At 28.5% G+C, this 26,092-nt stretch overlaps 3 protein-coding genes across 3 annotated transcripts in view; 2 read left to right on the top strand and 1 right to left on the bottom strand.

The window, feature by feature from the left end:
- Phum_PHUM536820 (glutamate receptor, ionotropic kainate 2 precursor, putative) overlaps nt 1–11,438 on the top strand; it is a gene marked incomplete at both ends in the record, with an annotated part of 24,644 nt that extends 13,206 nt beyond the window's left edge. Inside the window, 13 exons of the mRNA XM_002431532.1 lie at nt 2,533–2,586; nt 2,662–2,826; nt 6,177–6,329; nt 7,832–8,035; nt 8,119–8,322; nt 9,142–9,246; nt 9,326–9,583; nt 9,663–9,860; nt 10,019–10,244; nt 10,550–10,714; nt 10,800–10,900; nt 10,983–11,135; nt 11,289–11,438. Coding sequence (XP_002431577.1) covers nt 2,533–2,586; nt 2,662–2,826; nt 6,177–6,329; nt 7,832–8,035; nt 8,119–8,322; nt 9,142–9,246; nt 9,326–9,583; nt 9,663–9,860; nt 10,019–10,244; nt 10,550–10,714; nt 10,800–10,900; nt 10,983–11,135; nt 11,289–11,438 — 2,136 coding nt within the window. The remainder of the gene's footprint in view (nt 1–2,532; nt 2,587–2,661; nt 2,827–6,176; nt 6,330–7,831; nt 8,036–8,118; nt 8,323–9,141; nt 9,247–9,325; nt 9,584–9,662; nt 9,861–10,018; nt 10,245–10,549; nt 10,715–10,799; nt 10,901–10,982; nt 11,136–11,288) is intronic.
- A 582-nt stretch (nt 11,439–12,020) lies between these two features.
- On the top strand, nt 12,021–12,752 carry Phum_PHUM536810 (smad, putative; the record flags this gene model as incomplete). Its single annotated transcript, XM_002431531.1, has 1 exon — nt 12,021–12,752. One exon carries the CDS (start codon nt 12,021–12,023, stop codon nt 12,750–12,752), a length of 732 nt encoding a protein of 243 aa, XP_002431576.1.
- Nucleotides 12,753–13,888: 1,136 nt separating this feature from the next.
- On the bottom strand, nt 13,889–16,378 carry Phum_PHUM536800 (uncharacterized protein; the record flags this gene model as incomplete). The annotated part of the gene is made up of 8 exons (XM_002431530.1): nt 13,889–13,950; nt 14,071–14,315; nt 14,409–14,648; nt 14,727–14,919; nt 15,005–15,254; nt 15,677–15,925; nt 16,022–16,228; nt 16,322–16,378. The coding sequence occupies 8 exons, from the start codon at nt 16,376–16,378 to the stop codon at nt 13,889–13,891; spliced, it is 1,503 nt and encodes a 500-aa protein (XP_002431575.1).
- Nucleotides 16,379–26,092: the final 9,714 nt, after the last annotated feature.

Here is a 26,092-nt window from a genome sequence, read left to right as displayed (position 1 = left end):
AAAATTAGATTTAAATTTTTACAAATTTTTTCCTTTTTTTTTTTGCTTTGAAAATTTATTAAAATTAAAGAGAAAAAGGAAAAAAAAAGGAAAAAAGGAATCTGTGGATTTGAATTTTTTTTTTTTTCATATAAATAAATTGGTTCGAAGGCCTAAAAAGGTTGATTTTGTCATTGGTATTCAGTGTAAGGTTAAACCGTGACAACCGAGCATCCATTTTAAAATGGAAAAAAAAAAAAAAAGGAAAAACTTTAAAAACTTTACCACCATTTTTCCTTTTTTTTCTTTCCTTTTTTTCCTTCCTTTTTTTTCCGTAAAATTTTTTTTTTTATTTTTTTTTTGGCCAAATTATTATTAAAAATTTTGACAGGTAAGAAGATAAAAGTGAGCAAATAATTTTTTAAAGGTCAAATTAAATATGTGATGATCATAAGGAGAAAATAAGAGGGAAAAGGTTAAAAAGTTACACAACTTTTATAAAATTGCGACATTTTTCTCCGTCTTGACTTTCTTACAAAAAAGAAAAATTTTTTTAATATTTTTTTACCCCTCACCACCACGTGTCCAGTTCAAATTAAAAATTTTACGGAAGAAAACGAAATAAAAAAAAAATTTTTTTTGTAAAATGGCGACATTTTTCCCTTTGAAAAAAAAAATATTGTCGCACAAAGAAAATAATAATTTTTTTTCATTTGCTTTTTTTTTGTTTCCGGACTAATTAAAAACAAATTTTTCATTTTTATAAATATTATTATTATTATTACAACAACATCGTTCCTTTTGTTTTTAATTTTAACGACAAAATAATAATAATAATAATAATAATAATAATAATAAAATTATCTTCTGACACGTTTAAATTTTTTAATTAAATAAATAAATAAATTATTTTAAATAAAAATGAAAAAAAAGGAAAAAAACGAACGTTACCGATTATACCGGAAATAATATTTTTTTAAAAACCGGAAACGGATGTACAACGAATCGCAGAGTGTGTTTTGTAAAAAACAAATGAGAGAGAGAGAGTGAGAGAAATAAAACGTTAGTTTTATAATTAATGACGTCACACGAAAAAAAAAAAAATTTTAACGTGTCAAATGAACGAATTTTCTGTTATTCTTCCGTTAAATAACGTTTGTAGGAATCCGGGAAAAATCAAAAAAACAAAGGAAAGGAAAATGGTGGTGGTGGGGGGGAGAGAGAAGAAAAAGGGGAAGAGGAGAGGAGGAAAAAAAAGGAAAACAAACAAATAAAAAGTAAATTTTTTTATATATTTCAATACAAAAATTGTCATTGTCAAAATCCTATTTAAATTTCTCGAATCGATTTTTATTATTATTATTATTATTTATTATTACTATTATTATTTTTTAATCAGTACCGTATCCGGAATTAATTACATAAAAATAATAATAATAATAAAACGATAAAAATTATACACATACATATATATATATAAAAGGATTTAAATAACATATACATAAATACATAGACCGCGTTTAAAACTCTCGAACTTTAAATAACAATTAATTAATTTGGATTTACTTAAAAAGGTTATAACAATAATTTACATAAAAAAAGGTTTTAACAATAACCTTTCGACCCTTAACCGAATCCGAAACGATAATAGTAATAATAATAATAATAATTGTATTTATAAGGAGAGCCGTAAATATTTTTTTTTTAATACAAATTTATTATCGTGAGTTGTAATGTAATAAATAAATTTTTTTTTTTTATTTAACAAATGGCGTAGGGGGGAAGGGGTAGAAAGATGACGTGGCGGCAGAAAAATGCATTTTAAGAAAAAAAAAGGAGAGGGGGAAATGGGAAATATTTTAAGAAAAAAGTCGCAAAAAAAAAAAAAAATTGGCGCCGAAATTCGGTCGATTTCTTTTTCGAACTAAATAATAATGATGATGATGATGATGATGGTGGTGGTGGTGGTGGGGATGATGATGATGATGATGATAAAAGGGGGTAAAAAAAAAATTTTTACGGAAATGTTAAAATAGTAAATCGGCGTCGATTGTTCGATCGTTAAAAGTAATTAAAAAATAACAAAATGGCGGTCCGGTAAAATTTAACCGTCTTTAACGATATTTCCGCCATTTTTTTTTTTAAATATAAAATTTCCGTTGTTAATTACACGATCGAAAAAATTGAAAAAAATAATTTTTTTTTAAATATAAGAAAAAAAAATGACAAAAAAAAATTTTAAAACGATATTGTAATTTTCACCGGGGGTGGATTTAATTAAATATACAGTTCGTTTCGTCCCTTTTTCTATTGCCACGACCCCTTTAAAACTAATTCAATTTGATAAGGTTTCTTCTCTCATTTAGTACTTAGTTAGTATTTTAAATGAATTTTTGAATATTTTATACGGTTTGTTGATATTGTTTGTGAATCCTTCCTTCCTTCCTTTCTTTTTTTCCTTTTTTCTTTTTGGATTTTTTTTTTTTTTTGTTTTTCCATTTTCTCCTTCCACTTTTTTTTTTTTTTGATTAATTATAAAATTTATCATTTCAGATTTTACAATTACAAATGAACGATTATAGATATCATTACATGTTCACGACATTTGTGAGTAAATTTTTCTTTTTTCTCTCTCTCTTTTTTTTCGTTGAATTAAAAATTTTTTTTTTTTTGTCGTGGCAGGATATAGAAACATTCGATTTAGAAGATTTTAAATATAATTCAGTTAACATAACGGCATTTAGATTGGTAGACGTGGAAGATGCAAACGTTTATAACGTACTTCAACAAATGGAAAAATTTCAACCTGTCGGACAAGCGATTCTTAACAGCTCAGGTATAATTCAGGTATGACAAAAAAAAGAACTATTTACTTGTTGTTATTATTAAAAATCAAATAATAAATCGTGTCATTATCATAATAAAAACCGACAACCGCATTTTTTTTTTAAATTAAACCTTTCGAACGTGTGAGTTTTTTTTTTCGTGAATTCGTTATAAAACGGTTAATTTTTCATTTTTAATTACACGTTTTTTTTTTTTTCTAATTCCACTCGGTTTATATAACACGTGACGTTTTATTTATTCATTCATTTTTTTTTTTAAATTCCGTCGGTAAAGAAAATAAATGAATAGAATGAATATTTTTTAAAATTAAATTTTTTTTTTTAAAAAAAAAATCGGCCATTTATCTAAAGACACGTTTTTGACGAAATAAAAATAAAATTATTTTTTACCGCAATAATATTTTATTTCTCTCTCTTTTTTTTTTTTTATTAAAATGACCGTTTTAAACAAATTTTCAATTTGTTTTTTTTTTTTTGGGAATAATTTTTGTGGGAATAAAAAGTAACGGTTTTTTTTTTTATATTTTAAAAACGTTTAAATTTTACAAATTCCCCGTTTATTTTAATATTTTATAATATAAAAGGGAAATTTTTTTTTGTTCAACGGGTAATCTTTTTAAATATACCCCAAAGTATTTTTTTAAAAAAAAAAAAATTTTTTTTTTTCGTTTCAAACGTAAAATAAAATTTTATTCGACATTTTTTTTTTTTCTATTGGCGAAAATTAATTTTTTTTTCTTTTATTCTAATAAAATTTAATTATTATTATTATTATTATTATTTGAAAAGCGATTTTTTTTCAAATAATGTTTTTATTAATAATAATAATAATAATATCCGGTGGGATAACGAAAAAAAAAAAAACGAACGTTTCGAAACGTGCGGAAGTAATTTTTTGGTTTTTGTTTTAAATTTAAATTGAAAAACGAAATAAATAACAAAAAAAAAACGTTAAAATATTTACCATGACGTAAATCATAGAGTAAAAAAACAAAACAAAAAGAAAAAAAACGATTAAACAAGGCGGTGATATTATTATTATTATTATTTTTCTTTTTTCTTTTAAATTCGAATTTTTAATTGATTTAAATAATAATAAATTCTTACCGGATCGATTTTGAATTGATAACAAATCGGTTTTCTTTTACTTATACTATCCATCTTTTACTTTTGATTGCTTATTAACGTGGCATTAGATTGATTTCAAATAGTAATAATAATAAAAGATTTTTTTTAAAATTAGAATTACAAGAAAAACACACAAAGAAAAAAAAAACTTAACGAAACCGAACTGCAATAACAAGCAAATCGAGTCTTATTACTTGTTGGCGTGGCATCAGATCAATTTTGAATAATAATAATAATAATTTTTATTGTTATTAAAATTTTTTCATTTTATTTATAATAAAATTAAAAATAAAAAAAATGTGAAGAAACCGAATTACGGTAACAAAAAAATCTAGTTTTATTACTCAATGACGTGGCATTAGATCAATGTTAAATAGTAATAATAATAATTATTATTATTATCTTTTTTCTTTTTTTATAATAAAATAAATAAATAAATAACCGTAACAAAAAAATTCTAAAGAAGCTGAATTCGAGAATGAAAAAAAAAAAAAACGACGCTTACGACTTACTCACGTGGCATTAGATCAATTCTGAATAATAATAATGATAATTGCTATTTTTTAACACATGGATCGAATAATCGATTATCTCGATTATTTTCAAAATCGAAAAAAATTTACGAATAAAAAAAAAACGTAAGAAAATCAAATTCGAGTAAAGAAACAAAAGAAAAAAACAAAAAAAAAACGAATCGACGTTTACTTTTGTACATTTTTGCATATTATAATTATTAACGTGGCATTAGATCAATCCCGAATAATAATATAATAATAATAATAATTAAATTTTCTTTTTTTTTGTACATAAATCAAAAAAAAATTTACTAATGAAAAAAAAAAAAACCAATCGAATCTTACTCATGTTCATTCTTTCATATTATAATTATTAACGTGGCATTAGATCGATTCTCAACAACCGTATAAATAATAATAATAATGAAATTTTTATATTTTAATTTAACGACATTAAAATTAATTTAAAAAAGTAAAAAAAAAAACGTAACGAAACCAAATTCCAATAAGGAAAAAAAAAATGGAGAGAGTCTTATTACACAACTAATTCACGTGTTATAAGATCGATTCGTAATAATAATAATAATAATAATAATAATAAAATTTTTTTCATTTAATTAAATAATAATATTAAAATTAATTTTTTTAAATAAAATAAAAAAAAAGCGAAAGAAAAGAAAGAATAATAATAATAATATATCAAAACGTCAAAAACTGATTTTTTTTTTCTTTTTTTTTTAATTAATTTCTCCAGATGGACTCCATAATTTAACGTTTTAACTTTTCTTTTTTTTCTTCCTCTCTTGTTTACAGAAAAAAAAAAAAAAATGTGTAAAATATTTAAAACTTTTTTTTATTTTTTAACATCGAGTTAAAGATGGCGTGTCGGTCGGCGGGATGGAACGGAGGAGGAGGAATAAAGGGGGAGAGTGGGGAGGAATGGGGAGGAGGAATGAGGGGAGGGAATAAAAAAAAAATAAAAGTTGATCGTCAATCTCAAAGTAAATTAAAATCTCATTACCCTTTTTTTTTTTTTTTTTTTGTTATTTTTCGCCATCTTTCTTTTTTTTTTATCATCATCATCATTATTATTATTATTATTACTATTATGCTTGTTTTCCTTTTTTATTTATTTATTTATTTTTCCCTTTTTCTTCTGTTTTTAATTTTATTTTATAATTGGTTTTCCTTTTATAATCGTTTTCTTCATAAAAAAAAAAAAAAAATTTTTTTTTTTTTTAAAAAGCATCGATGGTTGTGTAAACAATTAAAAACAATTTAATTTTTGTTTTGTTTTTTTACTCTATGAAATTCGATTGAAAGCTTGGTAACTTACTAATAATAATAATAATAATAATAATAATAATTTTTTTTAAAACGCGTAGCAAACACGAGAAAAATTTATTTAATATTAAAAAAAATTTTTTTTTTATCCGCCATTTTGAAAATATTAAAATTTTTCCTTTTCATCATTCGAAATGCAAATAATATAATAATAATAATAATAATAATAATAAAGTCGGATTCGATTCCGCTTTGATGTGAAATAAAACGAACGACGAAATTAATATTAAGCGAATGTTTATTTCCGTTTTCCCTCATCCATTTCCGTTTCCGTTTTTGTCACCGTTACAATTACTTCTTCCACACACGCGCAAGCACACCCGTTTGTAAGGTAAATAATTTTTTTTTTTTTTTTGATTTTCAGGTCGAACCTGCTCTCATGTACGATGCAGTTCACGTTTTCGCATCAGGTTTATCCGCAATGGATAAAAGTTATTCGGTAAAACCCGCAAATTTATCCTGCGATTTGGAAAAACCTTGGGAAAATGGCGCTAATTTATTTAATTTCATTAATTCCGTAAGTAAAAATCGATGAATGATTGATTGATTGATTGATTTATATTTAAAAAAAAAAAACGATGGCGATCCAAAAAAAAAAAAAATCGAAATTAAAATTCTATCGACGGAAAAGAATTATTATTATTATTATTCTCATTATTATTATTATTATTTTTTCAATTAAAATTTATTCCGATATGACGTGATTTTATCTAGTGACACTTTAAAATTTCTCAACACGTCTTCGTTTTATCATAATTATGTAATTATCCGTTTTACATCAATCATTTTTAATCAATTATTTTAATTCCGTTTTCCGAAATTTTAAACGTTTTTCCCATTATTATTATTATTATTATTATTATTATCGGGCTAGAGGTAAGGGAAAAAACCGTAAAAATTTTCGTTTCCGTTTCCGTTTGTTCGATTATTAGAATAAGTATTTAAAAAAGATTTTTTGATTTTTTAAAAAAAATTAAACGAAAAAAAATATTTTAAAAAAAAAAAAAAATGTTTTTGTTTTTTTTTTTTTGTTTTGATTATTCAAGATGGCGGTGAATTTTTTTTTTTTTTTTAAATTCATCGAACGAATGAAAGAAAAAAAGGAAAAAATTCGTTATAAGATGTCGTTCGTCCCCAAAAGGGCCGTCAAATGAAAAAAGAAGAAAAAGAAAAAAGTCTCGGAAGAATACAAATATTAAATTACGTAATTGCTAACGTAATTACGTAAAACTTTTTCCCTATCTCTCTTTCTCTCTCTCTCTCTCTTTTGACTCCTCCATCTTGAAAATTTTTTCTCGAAAAAAAAACCTTCTTTTTCGAGAAAATGGAAAAAAGGTTAAATATTACATAAAAAAAAGAAAAAAGTTTTTAATGAATTTAAAAAAAAAAAAAATGTCCGTTCGATTTTTTATTTTTTAATTTAATTTTATTTATTTATTTTTAACGTTTACCCTTTCCCCCCCTAGAACTCCCTGTCTATCTCTCTCTCCCCCTCCCCGCAAAATCCCCCCGAATATTATTATTTAACTTTTCAAACGATTTGATTTTTTTTATTTATTTTTCATAACACGTAAAAAAATGCAAAAAAAAAAAAAATTCTTTTGACACGTCGTCGAAATTAAATTAATTTTTTTGAGGATCTCCAACTCCCCCCCCCCGCAAAATAACCGTTCACTTTTGAAAGAGGAAAAAGCACTCGCAATAGTTTATTTCTCATCCCACCCTCAAGTCCCACGACCTAACAATTTCCCCAACGCTCCATTTTTTATTTCTTCCGACCTTCAATCTCCCATCTCCCTCCCCAATTTGGGGGACCAAGAGGTCCGAAGGTAAACCCCTATCGAACGCCTTAGAAATCCAATTCCAAAACCCCCAACCCTTAAAACATCCTCTATACCCAACTTCCGAGTATTTGAATTACAATATTACACCACCATCACTCTCGGCATACCTTCGCCCGCCCCCAACGCCCCTCTTTTTTTATTTTATTATTTTAACTCATTACAAACAATTGTTTAGGTTTACATAAACGGTTTGACGGGTAGAGTCGAATTCAAAGAGGGTAAAAGAAGTAATTTCAAATTGGATTTGTTAAAATTGAAAAAGGAAAAATTACAAAAAGTCGGTCAATGGAATCCATTTAGTGGAATCAATATAACGGATCCGAACGCATTTTACGAAACAAATACAAATAACATAACACTCGTAGTCATGACGAGAGAGGTAAATGGAAAACCTGAACAAAACCTGAAATTATTCCAGTTCTAATAATAATAATAATAATAATAATATTGAATTTGTTCCAGGAGAGACCTTACGTAATGGTTAGACATGATAAAAATTTAACGGGTAATGCAAGGTTCGAAGGTTTTTGTATTGACCTTTTAAGATGGATATCGGGTCAAGTGGGTTTTAATTACGAAATAAGATTAGTTCCAGATCATAAATATGGCGTCCTGGATCAAGAAACTAAACAATGGAATGGAATCGTTAGAGAACTCATGGATAAGGTATGCGCTGCAAAAAAAAATTTCATAACATTCCCTTTCCTTCCCTTCCCTTTTCTAAAAAAACATTTGTTCGACTTTAAAATTATTATTATTATTATTATGTTTCTCCCCGGAAATCTCTTTCCTTTCCTCCAGCATCCAGTAAATGTATCAGCCTGGAATTCAACTCGAAAAAAAAAACTTAATGAATTTTTTTTTTTTTTTTTATTCTCCCGCATAAAATTAAATAATAATAATAATATTTATGAATTTGAAACGGGAAAAACTCGGCGTCAGATTTTTTTTTTTTTTTACGAAAAGGTTCAAAAGGTTATTTAAATAATAATAATAATAAAATTAAATTTTTTTTTGATTAAAAAATGATTTTATTGTAAAATTGAATGAATTTTTAAAAGTTTTCGAAAAGTAATAATAATAATTTTAAAAAAATTTTAAATGATAAGGCGGATTTATGTGGGGGGTGGGGAGGGGGTAGAAGAGGTTGCGGCGGGGGCAGATGTCCTTAAAAAAAAATAATATCGAATAAATTATTATAAAGGAAAAAGAGATGAGTATAAGTTTTGTGTAGTTTTTTTAATACTGACGTCAACAATCGTAAAATTGATTTTTTTTATGGGGTACGCGGGGAGGAGGGATATATCGAATAGATTATCCTGTCGTCTCTTTTCCCCCCTCCTCCGGGTCCATTTAATTTTCAACAAAAAACATGTCCTTAAAAAAAAAAAAAAAAAAAATGACCGTAGATAATTCTTAATTACACAAGCATAAATTTTTATGACAAAATTAATTACATAAAATCGTAAATTTCTGTTGTCACAGAGAGCGGATCTTGCTGTAGCATCAATAACCATTAATTATGCAAGAGAAAGTGTCATCGACTTTACGAAACCTTTTATGAATTTAGGAATTGGAATCCTTTTTAAGGTTTTTTTATAAAAATTTTTTTTTTAACCTTTGAAAAGGTTTTCGTAGTTGTGAAATTTGTTTTTTTTTTGTTTTTCAGGTACCCACGAGTCAACCCACAAGACTTTTTTCATTTATGAATCCTTTAGCTGTCGAAATATGGATTTACGTTCTGGCAGCATACATATTAGTCAGTTTTACATTGTTCGTAATGGCGAGATTTTCACCCTACGAATGGCACAATCCTCATCCGTGTCAAACGGATTCCGACATTATAGAAAATCAATTTTCCGTATCGAATTCCTTCTGGTTTATAACGGGTACATTTTTAAGACAAGGTTCCGGTTTGAATCCGAAGGTACGACGATTAAATCCATCCCCTACCCCCCCAAAAAAATTTCTTTTCATTTTAAAAAAAGTTTTTATTTTTTTAATAGGCGGCATCGACGAGAATCGTCGGTGGTATTTGGTGGTTTTTCACTCTCATTATCATCTCATCTTATACTGCCAATTTGGCGGCTTTTCTAACCGTCGAAAGAATGATAACGCCGATTGAAAACGCTGCGGATTTAGCAGAACAAACTGAAATATCTTATGGAACGCTCGAGGGTGGTTCGACAATGACTTTTTTCAGGGTTAGATTTTTTTTTTGTTTGTTGTTCTACCCTCCTCCTTCTTCTCCTCCTCCTCCTCCTCCTTTTCCTCCTCCCTCTCCTCCTTCTTTTCCTCCCTACCCTTTTTCATGTTATCCCGATGTGAAATTGTGTAAACACAACGCGTATAAATGTTACAGGATTCTAAAATAGGGATTTATCAAAAAATGTGGAGATTTATGGAAAGTAAAAAACCATCAGTTTTCGTACCCTCTTACGACGAAGGAGTCAAACGGGTGTTAGATGGTAATTATGCCTTCCTCATGGAATCAACCATGTTGGATTACGTAGTTCAAAGGGATTGTAATCTGACACAGATAGGAGGATTACTCGATAGTAAAGGATACGGGATAGCAACTCCAAAAGGTGAGAGAGAGAGAGAGAGGGGAAAAAATAACGTTTTTTCCAGAAAAACCGTTGCTGCCATCATAGCCACCTCCTCAACGAATTTTCTTCTCTTTTTTTTTTTCGTAATTAATAAATTATGTAATTTATTAGTTTTTAAAAAAAAAATCCATGTAAAATTATTTACATAATCTTTTAATTAATTACAATTTTTTTTTTTTTTTAAAGATAAACCGGAAAATCTTTAAAATTAATATAAAAAAATTATTATTATTATTATTAATTTATATTCTAAGGATGCGCGTAATTTTTTGTTTTTATTTTAGGGTCGCCCTGGAGAGATAGAATCTCATTAGCTATTCTGGAATTACAAGAAAAAGGAATAACACAAATATTATATGATAAATGGTGGAAAAACACGGGTGATGTTTGTAACAGGGATGATAAAAGTAAAGAAAGTAAAGCTAACGCTTTAGGAATCGAAAATATCGGTAAAACCATAAAAAATTAACAATTGTTTAAACAAATTGTTTTTGTGACGTCATTTAACGGTTATTTTTTTTTTCTTGTGTACAGGCGGTGTGTTTGTCGTTTTGCTTTGTGGCCTTGCATTAGCTGTTATAGTTGCATTTTTAGAATTCTGTTGGAATTCTAAAAAAAATGCTAGAATGGATCAGGTAAGACATATTGTTTTAATAATAATAATAATAATAATCCCAATGAGATTTCTGTAATTGGTGTTATTGTTTTTTCAAACAGCAATCTTTATGTTCTGAAATGGCTGAAGAATTGCGATTTGCCATGCGTTGCCACGGTTCAAAACAAAAACCAGCCTTGAGAAGAAGTTGTGCCAAATGTTCTCCATTAACCACATACGTGCCTGCACCTTTAGATATGCCTCACATAAACGGGGTAAGTTTTTTTTCTTCTTTAGTCTGTACATGATGAGTGATGGCGTACCCAAACACACACAATTTTCTTGTTAATGATTAGGAATCAACAGCCATGCCAATGATTGATTTAAAAAGGCCATCGATTAGTTTTGAACCGAATACCTAGTCAAAGCTTCCCGATTTTCTGATTAATTGGAGTTTTTCCAAATCAGAAAATGCGACAACAACAGGAAACACAATATCCGATTCTTGCGACGAAACTGAATTGGATCAATCAAATATTGTTACCATAGATACCTTAATGAAAGAAACTGAAATGTAATTAATATTTCGTGATATTCACACAAAATCGACCATTAAAGTCTGATATAAATATATAATTAAAATACTCATCATTATTATTATTATTATTACTCATCATCATCATTATTATTATAATTAATTAAAATTAATTAAAATTTTTTTACATATCAATGTTAATTATATTATACGAACATACAACACAAAACACATAACACACATACAAACATATATATATATATATTTGTATTTATAAAAAGTTTTTTTTTATTATTATTATTATTAATATAATTTTTTTGTTGAATAAATTTTTTGTTTATTCATATTATTATTTTTTAAACAAAATAATTTTGATTTAAATAAATAAAAGTGGGAAAAATTTTGTTTTGATGAAAATCAACATTGGCGGGAAAAAAATTTTAAACTGTTGCCACGATTTTACTTAAAATAAAGATGGATTCCGGTGAGGCAAGTTCATTTGCACTAATGTTGGCGTAGGTTAGTATTTGTTTTCATTTTTATATAAATAACGTCAAAATGACATTTTACAAACTTTTCAAATCGATTTACGATGATTTAACGTAAATATAAAATAAATAAAAAAATGGAAAAGGCTAGTTTTTCATATAGCTGCGTTAACAAATCAATTTGCTCTAATAACACGGTACAAACGGAAAATATAACCGAAGGGAATAATACGGTTTTAAATCCGACCGTTTTTAGACCGGTTGTTTATTGCGAACCTGCTTTTTGGTGTGCCATATCATATTACGAATTTAATAATCGCGTGGGTGAAACATTTCACGCATCACAACCTTCGGTTACAATCGATGGTTTCACCGATCCCAGCAATTCGGAAAGATTTTGCGTTGGATTATTATCAAACGTTAAAAGGAGTCTCGCGGTGGAGAAAACGAGGAGTGCAATCGGTAAAGGAGTTAGATTGTATTACATTGGAGGAGATGTTTATGCAGAATGTTTGAGTGAAAGCGCAGTTTTCATACAGAGTCCAAATTGCAATCACAGACACGGATGGCATCCTGCCACAGTCTGCAAAGTACCAACAGGTTGCAATTTGAAAATATTCAACTGTCAAGATTTTGCAACACAATTAAATCAAAGCATAACGCAAGGTTTCGAAGCTGTTTATCAAATGACAAGAATGTGTACGACAAGAATGAGTTTTGTCAAAGGATGGGGTGCTGAATATAAACGACAAACCATAACATCAACTCCATGTTGGATCGAAATACACTTGAATGGTCCTCTCCAATGGCTCGATAGAGTTTTAACCCAAATGGGTTCACCCATATTTCCCTGTAGCTCGATGAGTTAATTATTTATTATGATGATTCAATGATGATACCTTTTGAAGCAATAATAAATATTCTTTAAATTATTATTATTATTATTATTAATCGATTGATTAATACCATCATTGTTTTATTATTGTTGTTATTATTATTATTATTAAATTACTCGATTGTTTTTTCGATTGAAATGATTCATTTCATTTAATGTGATTTTATTGTTCGATTGTTTTTTTGTCTTTTTTATTGTTGAAATTTTTTTTTTTTCTTTTTTCTTTTGTTTTATTTAAATTTTTATAATAATAATAATCATATAAAATTACATATATATACATATATAAAATTTTAAAATATTTATCATTTTTATTAAAAAACATATTATTATATGAGCTTTTTTCCCATTGAATGTTTTTAAAAAATTTGTTTTTTCAATAATAATTAATTAAAATAATATTAATAATAATATTATTATTAAACTTATTTATTCAAAAAAAAATTTATTAATTTTAATCAAATTATATATTTATATATATATATATTGCATGTAAATGTTTTTTAATTTAAAAAAAAAAAAAAAAAAAGTTTAATGAATTTATGTAATTTATTATTATTTATTTTTTTCAACAAAAAATAAATGAAAGCCATAATGCATATCATTTTGCTTTTTGCACATATACATATAATTTATTGATTGTGTTCATTGTTGTAATTTTATTTGTAAAACATATTTTAAAAATAATAATAATAATAAAAATTACATAAAAAATAAAATAAAAAATATTTTTTGTGTGATTAAGTGTTGACTGTGTAAAAACTGGAAAACGCATCCATCTTGGTCGTGGTGATGACAAGAATAAACGATTATTTATTTATTTATTATTTATAAAACTAAATTAAACAAAAACAAAATCAATCGTCTTATCGATAATAATAATTATTATTATTATTATTTTTTTTTTTTTTTTGGTAAAAATCAAGTTTCAGGTGATGCATCACGTATTGATAAAAAAATTTTTTTTATTTATTATTATTATTATTAATTTTTTCAGGTGAAATTTTCCTTTTTTGACATTTTGTTTTCAACCTTCCGTCGTGTTCGTCGTCGTGGTTTTTCTTTCAACGAATCAAGGAAAATAATAATAAATAATTGTGAAAAACCATTTTAATAAGTAGAAAAACATGAAGTAAGAAAAAAATTTGAAAAATTTTGAAAGCAAACGAAGCCTGAAAAAAAAAAAAGAGAGAGAAAAAATAAGGATATGAACATAAACCGTCGTTATCAGGTATTTTATCATTATTATTATTATTATTATTATTATTATTATTACCTGTGTAATTTTTTACGTGCTCCATCTAATGTTTTCGGATCGTCTTTTAATACGAAACGTCTTAAACCTAACAAATAATTTTTAACATAATCGTCCCAATCGATTTTTTCTACGTCGACACAAAAGGTTTTCCTGTCGTTTTCTGCCGTCAGTGCTTTGTTAAGACTAATTAAATTGTCACATTGAAATTTCCATTCGTGCAATGCAAAATATTCACCGTTTTTACATGCTTTTTTAAATTTTTTTGCTATTTCGAACATTCTGGAAAATGAAAATGATAAGATTGTTGAGGCTCTTCCTCTCTCTCTCTCTCTCTCTCGCACGTCATTTTTCCGAGGGGAAAATTAAACTTACATGGGTTTCATTCCGTTTAATATCATTATCAAATCGATGAAAAGTGCTGGAAAAAATTGCATAAATAATTCTATGAGAGTGTGACGAAACCTGTTTGTCGTGAAGGAAAATCCTGGATACCATTGTACGTATTTGGATGGTACGTTGAGACAATGTTTTTCCGTTAGCCTTCCGTATTTGTGCCAAGAAATTGGATTTAAAGTACCCGACGTGCAATTGTACACCGGAACAATTATCGATCTGTGCAAAAAAATTATATTTTAATTTCCGGTCGCCATTTTGTTGTTGTGTTAGGTTTTAATGATATTTAGTACGTGCCTATGAGTTGCCGTTTGCCATGCAGCTGCTATTAGTGTATTAACGACGACATCAACGGGTATGACATCCATGATGCATTTTTCATCACATATAATGCTTCTTAACGTTCCCCGACTTATTTCTATCATAATCCCCGATATTCCAGACACGTTATCCACCCATCCGGGTACGGGTTCTTTCCAAGCACCGGTAACTGTTGAGAAAATTAAATTTTTTTTAGTTCGTGGCATTAATCAATTTTGCAAATATTTTTATTTTTTTTTAAATCCTTATAGTACCGATGGAAGGTCTGACTATGGCAACCGGTAAATCGTTTGCCTGAGTGCTTATGACGTATTCGGACACGGCTTTTGTCATGGTGTAATTATTCGGATGCATTCCGACTAATTTTTTCTCGATTGTTTTCTCTATGGGTTCGTTTCCGCAGCAATTTTTTAGGTCTTCCAAATCGCAGGGAGACGGATAAACCGTTTCGAGTATTTCGTATTTGTCAGCGTTGCTGTACGCAGTTGAAACGTGCACGAACGCCTATTGACAAAATTATAAAAATATTTTATGTTGTTTGTTTGTTTGTTACGTCATAATCACACGCACGAGGGTTTTAAAAATGTTTACGTATTATTATTATTATTATTATTATTATTATTATTAGGTGGTAGTTACAACTCGTGGGTTTTTATAGAATCAAATAAAGAATCCTATAAGAGGATTACAATGGATTAAATGGAAAATATTAAAAGGAAATGAAAAAAGTTTTTTTTTAGGGTAAGAAGAAGAAAAACTTTAAGTAAAAATTTTCCAAACGGAGAAAAGCGACGAGTCGTAATTAGGAAAAAAAAAAAAGGGGGGGGGTGGGCTTAACGTGAGGGTGAGGGTGCGTGTGCGCGGAGAGGATTACACGTAAATTATTGATAAGGTGCGTGTGTGTGTGTGTGATTGATGATGTTTACCTTTAAATTTTTCATTTCTCTGCACATTTGTATGACTTTGATTGTACCGAGAGTGTTGAGTTCGATGGCGTCTTTTAATTTTTCGGTAAATCTCACGGTTGCAGCAGAATGAAAAACGACATCGACTTCTTCTGCTAAAGTTTTCCTATCGGATTCTGACAAACCGAGATTTTCATCGCTCACATCTCCTTCGATGGTAACAAGTTTTTTCAATAATTCCGGACTTTGATTTCGAATCGTGTCGAAAATCTAGAAAAGATTCGAATGGGAGAGGGAGGGATAAGGGGGTCATTATAAAAATCGAAAGGAAAATTTTTTTTTATTTTAAATAAACGGTGACCTCACCGAACTTCCGAGAAGTTTTTCGTGTCTCATATCCGATGTCAAACCTCTTTTAGGCCTTATTAGCATGTATATGGTCGTCACGTTCGGACAGGATCTTAAAAGTTTTTCTACCAATGCTTTACCAATAAAACCCGTCGCCCCAGTCACGAGAATTTTAGAATCCGTATAAAAATTTTGAACGTTTGATGATGAATTTGAATTTTCGCACTTGTGTAGGAAAAACAAAAAAAAGGCAAAATTAATTCCACGATAAAACTTTTATTATTTAAAATACCTTCAGGAACAAAAAAATGTATTTACCTCTGTCGTCGCGATGTTACCATCTTCGCGACAATTTTTGTTGTCTTTTATACACATGATGATGATGACGATGACGTTTTTTCTTTTCTTTTAATTTTAAAGTAACTTATAAAATCATGCTGCAGCAGCTTCCTTTTTTTTTCGAAAAAAAAATATCGAATGTTTATTCTATAACTTACGGTTTAAAAAATATAAAAATTATTATTATTATTATTATTATTATTACGTACCTGTCGCGATATGAAAAAAAAAAAAAAAAAAAAAAATCGTTTTTACTTGTTAACGACACACAAATAATTTTTTTTTCCGAAATGAAAATGTATAAGTTGTCGCACGCGGTAAAAGACTAATATTACTATTACTACTACCACTGATTTTGTTACTACTATCTTTAATCACAGCATCCGAACTCCTTTCATCTCGTTATACATAAAGCGTATAAAAAAAAAAAAAAAGTAGTGAGAAAGAAAGTAATCTCCTTCAAAATGTGGTTAAGAATAAAAAAGACTCAACTTGTTTTAAAAAAAAAAAAAAAAAAATTTTTTTTTTTTTTATTCAATGATTTCGTTTCGATACTGGAAAATTAAAAAAAAAAGGTTCCTATAAAAGGTTACTGCGGTTCGGAGGGGGGGGGGGGGGGAGGGTAGGGTTTAAAGATTAAAGTTTTAGAATTTCGTAACGTTTCTCTCTCTCTCTCTCTCTCTCTCTCTCTATCTATCCGTTCCATAAAAAATTAAATAAATAAATATTTCGTAATAAATAATTTCTAGAAATTTTGAATTACGATCGTTTGTATCCGTGTCAGTAGAATTGTTTTTTTTTTTCGTTAAAATTATTATTATTATTATTTCGGAGCAGAAGATAAATTATTTTAAAAAAAAAAAAAAAAAATTGTAAATAAATTGTTATTGCATTGAGAAATTAAGAATTGGTCTTATACGTCGTACATGACTTTCACCACCGTTCGTTCGTAATAGCCTCTATATAACAAACACGAGACTGGCAATAAAGTGACATAATCACCCCCCCCCCCCGACTTATTATTAATAATAATAATAATAATAATGATGATGATGATGACGACGTCAACCGCGACGATAATTACTTTATTACGAAGTGAAAAATATTTTTTAAAAAAATACGTTGCCGGAAATTTTTTTTTTTTTTTTTAAACGGTAAAAGTTTTCACGTATTTGTAAGAGAGGAGGGGAAAGGGGGAGGGCGGAAGAAAAAAAGATGGCGATGGAAAAATTCGAAATGTTAAATTTCGAAAATTTTTTTTTGCTTACCGCAAAACAACTCGTGGTAGGTACCGGGTAATTATTTCGCACACTTATTGAATTTCACCATCGGTTAAAAGGGATTTAGGTAGACGAGAATGAAAAAAAAAAAAATTACCAGGTGGAAGCGGGGGGTGGGGAGATGGGGGTAGAGAGGAAAAACTTGTCGTAGTTTGGGTTTCGAAAAAAAATTAAATGGAAACGTTTGAAAAATGTAATATAAGAAAAAACAACAACAAACCTTTCATTTCACGAATGAAAAAACGGTCGTGGAAAATTACCACCACCGCGATGGTGGTAATTTAAAAAAAAAAAAAAAAAAAATTACCGCGAGGAAAGTTTTTGTCGCACTTTTTTAACCAACGTAATTTTTTTTTTTTTTTAATCGTACTAAAAACAAAAAAAAAAAAAAAAAGAAAAGAAAAGACGAACGTAAGTAAAGTTACCGGACGAGTTAGATAATGGCGGAAGTTGGGAAGTTTAATTTTTTGTTTGGTCGATTTTCTTATTTCCCCATTTAAAAAAAAAATATAAACAAGCGCGAAAGAAAGCTGTGACGTATTTTATTATTATTATTATTATCATTATTATCATCGATGATTATTATTACGTACTTTCGCGACAAATGTCGCGAACCTGTTGCAATGCACCATTTACCCTTTTTTTTTTTCCATTTCGACGTTCGTTTTTTTTTTTTTATCGATTAATCGTTTTTTTATTTCCGGTTTGTAATTATTTCTTTGAACTGTTATTTTATTACTCTTTTGATGAGATTTCGGTTTTTTCCCGTGGGGGGGAGAATGGGGGGAAGCAAAGGTGAGATGTTTGGGTAACATCGTAAGTAAATTCGTGCGTGCACATAAAATTTTTTTTTAAACTTTGACACTTGCGTATTATTAGTCATAATCATCATCATCATCATTATCATCATCATCATCATCTTCGTCGTCGTCGTCGTCGTCGTCGTGGATTTTAATAATTCATTTTAATTTAAATTCCAGGGGGAAAAAAAGGGAAAACAAATCGAATTTAAACAATGGAAATCGTGACGACAACTTTCACTCACTTTGGAAAAAAAATGGCCGATAGGTAAGCAATAAGTTTGCTAAATTAAATTTTCCACATAAAAAAATTATGAAAACTACATCGTCATCTCTCCTCTCTCTCTCTCTTTTCGGGCCCCCTTTTTTTAAAATTTTAATTTTTTTTTTTTTTTTTTGTTCGTCTCATGGAAAATATGTTTAACCAACTTTTAAAAACTCGGAAGTTACGTAATTTAATATAATTTTTTTTTTTAAATGATAATAATGATGATAAGTAAAATACAAAATTCATTATACGAGTAGTAGTAGTAGTGAAAACAAGATGAGAGAAATGAGTATTCGGGGTCATAGGAAACAGGTACCGGTAATAATGAGAGAGCGTTATTACTCTTATCGGTATTTCCTTAAAATGTTACGTAAAACGAGTAAAGGAGTTTGAGTTGTTGTTGTTGTTGTTGTTGGCATACATAACGGTTACATCATTTAAAAAGAAATGAAAAATCGAAACGGTTATCTGGGGAGGGGGTTAACGGTTGAAATGAGGGGAGAATCGAAAGTATAAATAAATAAATACATTTTTTTTCCATAATAATTTTTTAAGGTTTTTTTTTTTTTTAAATTTATTAAATTTGTTTGTTTTTTACTTTTGCCGCGTATTACAATTTGAAAAAAAAATATGGCGGACGTTCGAAACGTGTAATTAGATTTGTTTTGAACAAGTGCTGCCATCGAGCGGTCATTTTTATAACTAAAACGTTTTAAATATTTAAGTATTTATTTATATACAAATAACCGTGTCGTCGTTTTTGTTGGATTGTTTGTCGTTTGTTCGTTTAAATCCCCCTCTCCGCAAAAAAAAAAAAAAAAAAAAATGGCGTGGAGGAGCGTTTCGATGCTGTTGTTGTTATCAATTAAACTAAAAAATCAAAAAAATAATAGCGTAAATAAAAAAAAAAAAAAAAAGAATGTTACCAAAGATAATTAAAATTTACCGTTTGAAAACAAACAAAAATTTACACGCGCGGGCTTTAATTTTTTTTTTTTTTTTGGGACGAAACAAACTCAATTACGGGGACATGTTTTTGTTTTTTTTTTTTTTTTTTAACGATTAAAGATCCCGAATGAAAAAAAATTAAATCGATCGAATTTGTTTTGCTCAGAGAAATAAAAAAAAAAAAAAAAAAAAATGACATAAAAAAAATTTTTTTTTTTTTTTCGTTTTTACGCATTTGTTCATTTGAGTTATTTATGACACTTGTAGGACAAGTCACGGGATCGGTATTTTATTTTTTTTTAACCCATCGAATTTAATTACCCATTATTATTATTATTATTATTATTATTATTATTATTATTATTATTTATTATTTAGCAAACGGTAGTCGTATCGAACAAACAAACAAACAAACGAGAAAATTGGGACACGAGCCTTCGTGAATAAAAAAAAAAAAAAAAAAAAAAAAAAAATTTTTTAATCGATTTTTTTTTTATTTATTTACTACACGCGAGCTAAATTTTTGCCCCCCTCATCATCTCACGCGCGTTTTTTAATATATTTTAATTATATAATTATATATACGCGCGTTGACATCTTAAATACGTACAAGCAACAAACGAACAATCAAACAAACAAACAAACGTATTTTTTGAAGGAAAGGAAAAGCATGTGTTCATTGTGTCCGGCAAACGTACGCATTAATAAATAAATAAATAAATAAAGTATGCGCGTGCGTTTTAATTTATTATTATTATTATTATTATTATTATTATTATTATTATTATTATTAATTGATAAAAACAAAGGAATAAGTCATTAAAACAAATATCGTTATCTATTAATTAGGTAAATAAATAATAATAATAATAATAATAAATGATTTAATTTTTTTTTTTTTTTTTAAAGAAACAATATCATTGTTAAAAGTTTTTAGTTTTTCTGTTTTTTTTTTTTTTTTCGGGAGGAGGGGGAGGGGGAGGGGAGGAGGTATTTATCAAAATTAAATGCGTCATAAATTGATTATGCGCGTTCGAAATAATAATAATAATAATAATAATAATAATAAAAACAAATGGCGGTTTGCGTAACGTTCGTTTGTTCGTTCGTTCGTCAATAACGTAAACAGTTAACATCCTACGTTTTATTTATTTATTTGTTTCGTTTTTTTCTCACTAGCGCCGCCACCGTCGTCAAAGGAAAAAAAATGGAAGAAAAAAAAAAAATAAGGTTGGCAACGCTGATATTTCCAAGCGGAGTTGTTGTTTGTTTTAGTATTCCATATTGGCATTGATCAGTGTTTACCACATAAGACTGGTTAGAGAAAATTTATTTAATAATTACGGCCGAGATTCTGTTTATTTCTGGTGAGTTTTTTTTATTTAAAAACATTTTTAAAAAAGTATTAATTGTTTTTTCACGACGTGAATACATTTTCGTCGTGAGTTTAAGTCATTAAAATCGTTTTTTTTTTTTTTTTTTTTAAAAAAAAAAAACTAAAATTCGTTTGTTGTTTAAAATAACGACGAAATTTTTTAAAAATTAAAAAAATTATAATAATAAACTCAATGCAAGTTGAAAATTGTTTCGAATTTTATGGAATGTTTGTTTGTTTGTTTTACGTTTTAATTTCAAATAATAATAATTTTTTTTTATTTTTTTTTTTAAATTTGAAACTTGAAGGGAGTTGTTGACATCTTTTTTATTTTATTTTTAAACTTAACGTGACAGACGAAAACGCAGAACATTTCGATTGTTTTTCTTAAATCTCATCAGGGATAAACAAGAAAAACAAAAACTTTTTTATTTATTTACTTATTGCGGAAAGAGACGCAAAAAACAAAATGTAAATTTTATTATTCAAAGTTTGAATGTTTTATAAAAAAAAAAAATGTTATAATTAATTAAAAACAAAACAAAAACATGAAAACACAATTTTTTTGTAAAATGTTGATATCGAATGTTTTTGTTTTGTTATTGTAAATGATTTTAATGACTTCTCCCTTCTTCGGTATGATTTCACATAATGTTTTGGTTTTTAATAATGTTATTTAAAATCTTTCATCGATTATTTACATTAACCTTTCATTTTGTTTTTTTTTTTTTTTTTTTTTGTTAATTTTTAAACTGTTAAAAAATATTTCATGTGGTTCGATTTCAATATGTATGTGTTGTGTTTGTGTTTACTCTTTTGTTGGCATGAGCATCAATCACTCTTCTGTTGGTTACCCTTATTGAAAAGTAAATTTTTACTTTTTTTGTGATGATGGTGGTGGTGGTGGCGGTTATGATTTTGATAATTTTTCATTTGTTATTAGTCGATGATTTTGAAAATGTTGTTTTATTCGGAATGGGTGTTGATAAGGGATGAGTTTTGATCAATTTGATGGAGGGAATTATTATTTGGTAATAATAATTTTTAAAAATGGTGGAAAAACATTGATTCGATTGAATTATTAAAGTTCATCAGTAAGTTTCGATTTGATTTGTTAAGTTTCAAAGCAAGTCGACAACTTTTCAAAACATTTTTTTGAGGGAAGGGTAGGTGGAAGAAGGTGTAAGGGGTAGTAAAAAAGTTTTAAGGTTCCCTGATAATTTCAGAAAAAACTTCAAATGTATTGAGTGATAAATTAGACTGCAAAGGATTTCATATAAGTTTGTAGTTTCTCTCTCTCTCTCTCTCTCTCTCTCTCTCTCTCTCTCTCTCTCTCTCCTAAACGAAAATTTTAGAAAAAATAATTAGAAAACTATGACTGACTGACATTTGTTAAAAAGAATTTAAACTTTTTTATTTTGTTTTGTTTTGTTTTGATTTCGTAATAAACAAACGGATAAAAAATAATAATAATAATGATAATAATAATAATAATAGTAAGAAGTTGAAAGCGTAAAAAAAAAAAAAAAAAAAAAAAAAAAAAGAAGTTTCTTGATGAACTTGAAAAAGAAGAAAGAGAGAGAGAGATATATATATAGAAAAAAAAGATTGAGAGAGAGATGAGGGAATGAGAAGAAGAAGAGGAGGAGGAGGAGGAGGAAGAAGAAAAAGAAGAAAAAAAAATAAAAAATAAAAACTAAACACGACGTAAGTTAACGATCGATCGAAATGGATTTAAATGAACGAGAAGAAAACGTTTTATGTCACACACACACACACATACACACACAGGTTTTAGTCGAACCTGAAGACCTTGGATCGATTGTGCATGTTGTTGGAAACCTAGTAAAAATGGACTCCGTTCTTTTGCCAATTTCCCCCCCCCTTTCCCCTTCCCCATCACCTTTTTTTTTTTAAATGTACTCCATCGTTTTCTCGCGCTGTGGAAAAGGTTTGTGATTCTTAGGTAGAAGATTTAATTCTCTCCTACCTGTGGGTAGTGTAATCCCCTTTTTAAAATAAGATTAAAGAACACAAAAGGAGAGAAGGAGGGGGGGAGGGGGTTAAGGGAATTTAAAAAGTTATCTGTTGTTTGTTTGTTCCTGGCTTTTTTTTTTTTTTTTTTTTTGTTCCAGATAAAAGGTTTACTACTCTCGTCTATCTGTCTGTCTGTAGGTTGTAGTTGATGATTTTCATCATCATTAGTTTATTTTTTTTTTTTTTTTTTTTATTTACGATTAAATTTTAGTCGATGCGTGTGCGTGCGCGTGCGTGTGTTTGTTTAGAGTAAATAAACACGAGGGTGAAAGGAAAGAGGTAGGTAGTGGAAGGATGATGATGGTAGAACAAGTTTTTAGGGGTCGACGATAAACCGTTAAAAAAAAAAAATTAATTTTTGTTGTTGTTGTTGTTGTAACAAACGAAAATGACGTTTAAATTAGGAAGGAATCGGTTGTTTGTTTGCACAACCGTAAAATTTATTTTTAATTTTTTTTTTTTTTTTTTGGTCGATTCGGGCACGAAATGTTTTTTCATACGGTTTACACTTGCGACGTGCCCGTTAAGTGAATTATTGAAATAATTACCGAGAGACGTATATACACCGAGTTCATATCGACTCATCATCATCATCATCGTTTGGCGTGCGTACGTGTGTCGTTACTGTTTCTGGTTGTTGTTGTTGTTTCACAAGACGAAGAGAAGACGACGACGACAACTTGGGTTCGTAGTAGTAGTGGTAGTGGTGGTAGTAGAAGTTGTAGTAGTAGTAGTAGTAGTAGCAGCAATTTCAGGTTTTTTTTTTTTTTTTTTTATTTCATTTACTTTATTTTTATTATTATTATTATTTTATTTCGGACTCACTCTCCTCTTCTCGTTTGTTACATCTTGGTCACGGGTTCTTTTCCCTTTGCCCCGAGGTGGTGTCAGTGCACTTGGACCTGTGAAAATAAGAGTCGGTCGGTGGCACGGATTTCGTGCGAGTTTTTTTCTTTTTTTTCTCTCTCCTCTCGTTTTTCATTTTAATTTTTTTTTTTTTTTTTTTTTTTGGGCCGCGTGCATGATGAAATCCGTCGTTTGTTTGATTGTTTGTTTGTTTTTGTAATTATCATCATCGAAAATTATTCTGAAATTGTGAATTCGTATTTTTTTTTTTTTTTTTTTTTTTCCACAGTTTTTATGCGATTGCAATTACAAACGCATTAGTCATTTATTATTGTTTGATTATTATATCAATTGGGTTTATTTTTGATCGACCTTTGACTTATGACTTTCTACTGCTGACTACCTTTTTTTTTTTTTTTTTTTTTTTTACGTTTAGGTTTGAGTCGCGTATATACCTGATACGGTATATCGTTGTTATTCCAGTGTACTGTTTTTTTTTTTTTTTTTTAGGTTCCCGATACGGATTTGTCATCGTTTACCGTTTTATTTTTTTTTTTGTGTGTAAACTTAATTACATTTAATTTCAAACTAAACTCTAACGATATGTCGATAATAATTTACGTCAAAAGTTTTTTTATTTTTTTTTTATTTTTGAGGGTTTGAAAAAAGAGAATTTAAAGGTTGTGCTCGTAAATGGTTGGTTGGTTGGTTGGTTGGTCATCAGTCGTCCTTTTTAAAAAAAAAAGAAGTATAATAATGATGATGATAAAAGGTTTTTCATGGTTGTTTCTTAATGTGTTTCACCCTCGTATTATATTCATATGTATGAATTGTTTGTTTGTCAATACTATGTGTTTCGTTCCCACCTGTTTCTTTTTACCATCCATTTCAAAATTCATCATCATCATCATCATCATTTGGTACGGATTTTGTTTTTTTTTTTTGTTTCCGTTTCCTTCGTTTCGTTTTCCATTACACGTGTTGGAGGAGCAGCACATTATCAAAGTGACGTACAATCAAACCTTTTTATATCATTTCGGTAAAAGTTATGAATATTATTAACGGGAGAGAGAAAGAGAGAGATGTGTGTGTGTGCGTGTGTCGTCTGAAATATATATTTGTAGAATTCGTGACGAAATCGTAAAACGTACTTTGAAACAAAGGAAAAAAAAATTTTTTTTTTTTTTTTTTGCTAACAGCAAAATGGAAAATACTTGAATGATATGAATTTAGCGGATTATTGTGTGTTTCCCCCCCTTCCATCGCTCTATCTCTCTCTCTCTTCCTCCCTCCCATTCCCGTTCGTCGATCGTAATGGAAATTTTATTATTATTATTATTATTACTATTGATATTGCAAAAAGGCATTATTTTTTTTTTATGTTTATAAAAAAAAAAAAGAAAAATTTATTGAGGAGCGATAGTTTGTGTTTGTGTGTGCGGTATGACGTCGCTCGGAGGGAAGTTTGACCGAGTTCTCCTACAATCTATAACAAAGGAAGGAAAATGACTTCAAGGTCAAGATTAGTGTGTCAAGGTTGCACTCGAATGCGCTTTGTTTGTTAAAAAGCTTTACGCGGCGTCAAAATGTGCAGCTGGAAAATTGTTCGAATGTTAATGGATTGCGATGATTTTCTGCAGTTTTCTCTCTCTCTCTCTCTCTCTCTTTGATTGTTTGTTTGTTTGAGGAGTTCCCTGTCGGGCGAATAGATTATTTTTATGATTTTGTCCGTTCGGAAATTAAAACAAAACCAAAAATAAATTTTTTTTCCTTTTTACGACGATGCGCGATTTGTCGGAAGGTTGAATCTCCAGGGTGCTTTGTTTTTCTATATCCTCTATGCCGATGCGTATGTAAACAATGCTGCTGTGACGAGGGGAGGAATGACGTCAGGTTGCTATTGCAGGAAAATTCGGAAAAATTTATTTTATTTGCGCGTTAATTTTCCGTTCGGTTGGCAAACGATCCACACAAAGGAAAACTCTGCGCTCCTCGACGGTGAGCAAACTACAACCGTTTTTTTCGTTTATCGCTACAGTCCACGATAAGGTTCAAGGTTGTCCGACATAAAGATAGTCCGAAAAGAAAACGTTTGTGAACGTTCGAGTTTGGAAAAAGATTCGGTGAGGAAGTTGTCGTCTTCTTCTCTCTCTCTCTCTTAAGTCGAATGATGGCATGTGAGCTCTCATCTTTTGT

Source organism: Pediculus humanus, genomic scaffold (assembly GCF_000006295.1).
Source record: "Pediculus humanus corporis 1103172108289 genomic scaffold, whole genome shotgun sequence".
Lineage (NCBI taxonomy): Eukaryota > Metazoa > Arthropoda > Insecta > Psocodea > Pediculidae > Pediculus > Pediculus humanus.
Note: the sequence above shows the minus strand (reverse complement) of the source record. Positions and strands in the feature narration are given on the sequence as shown.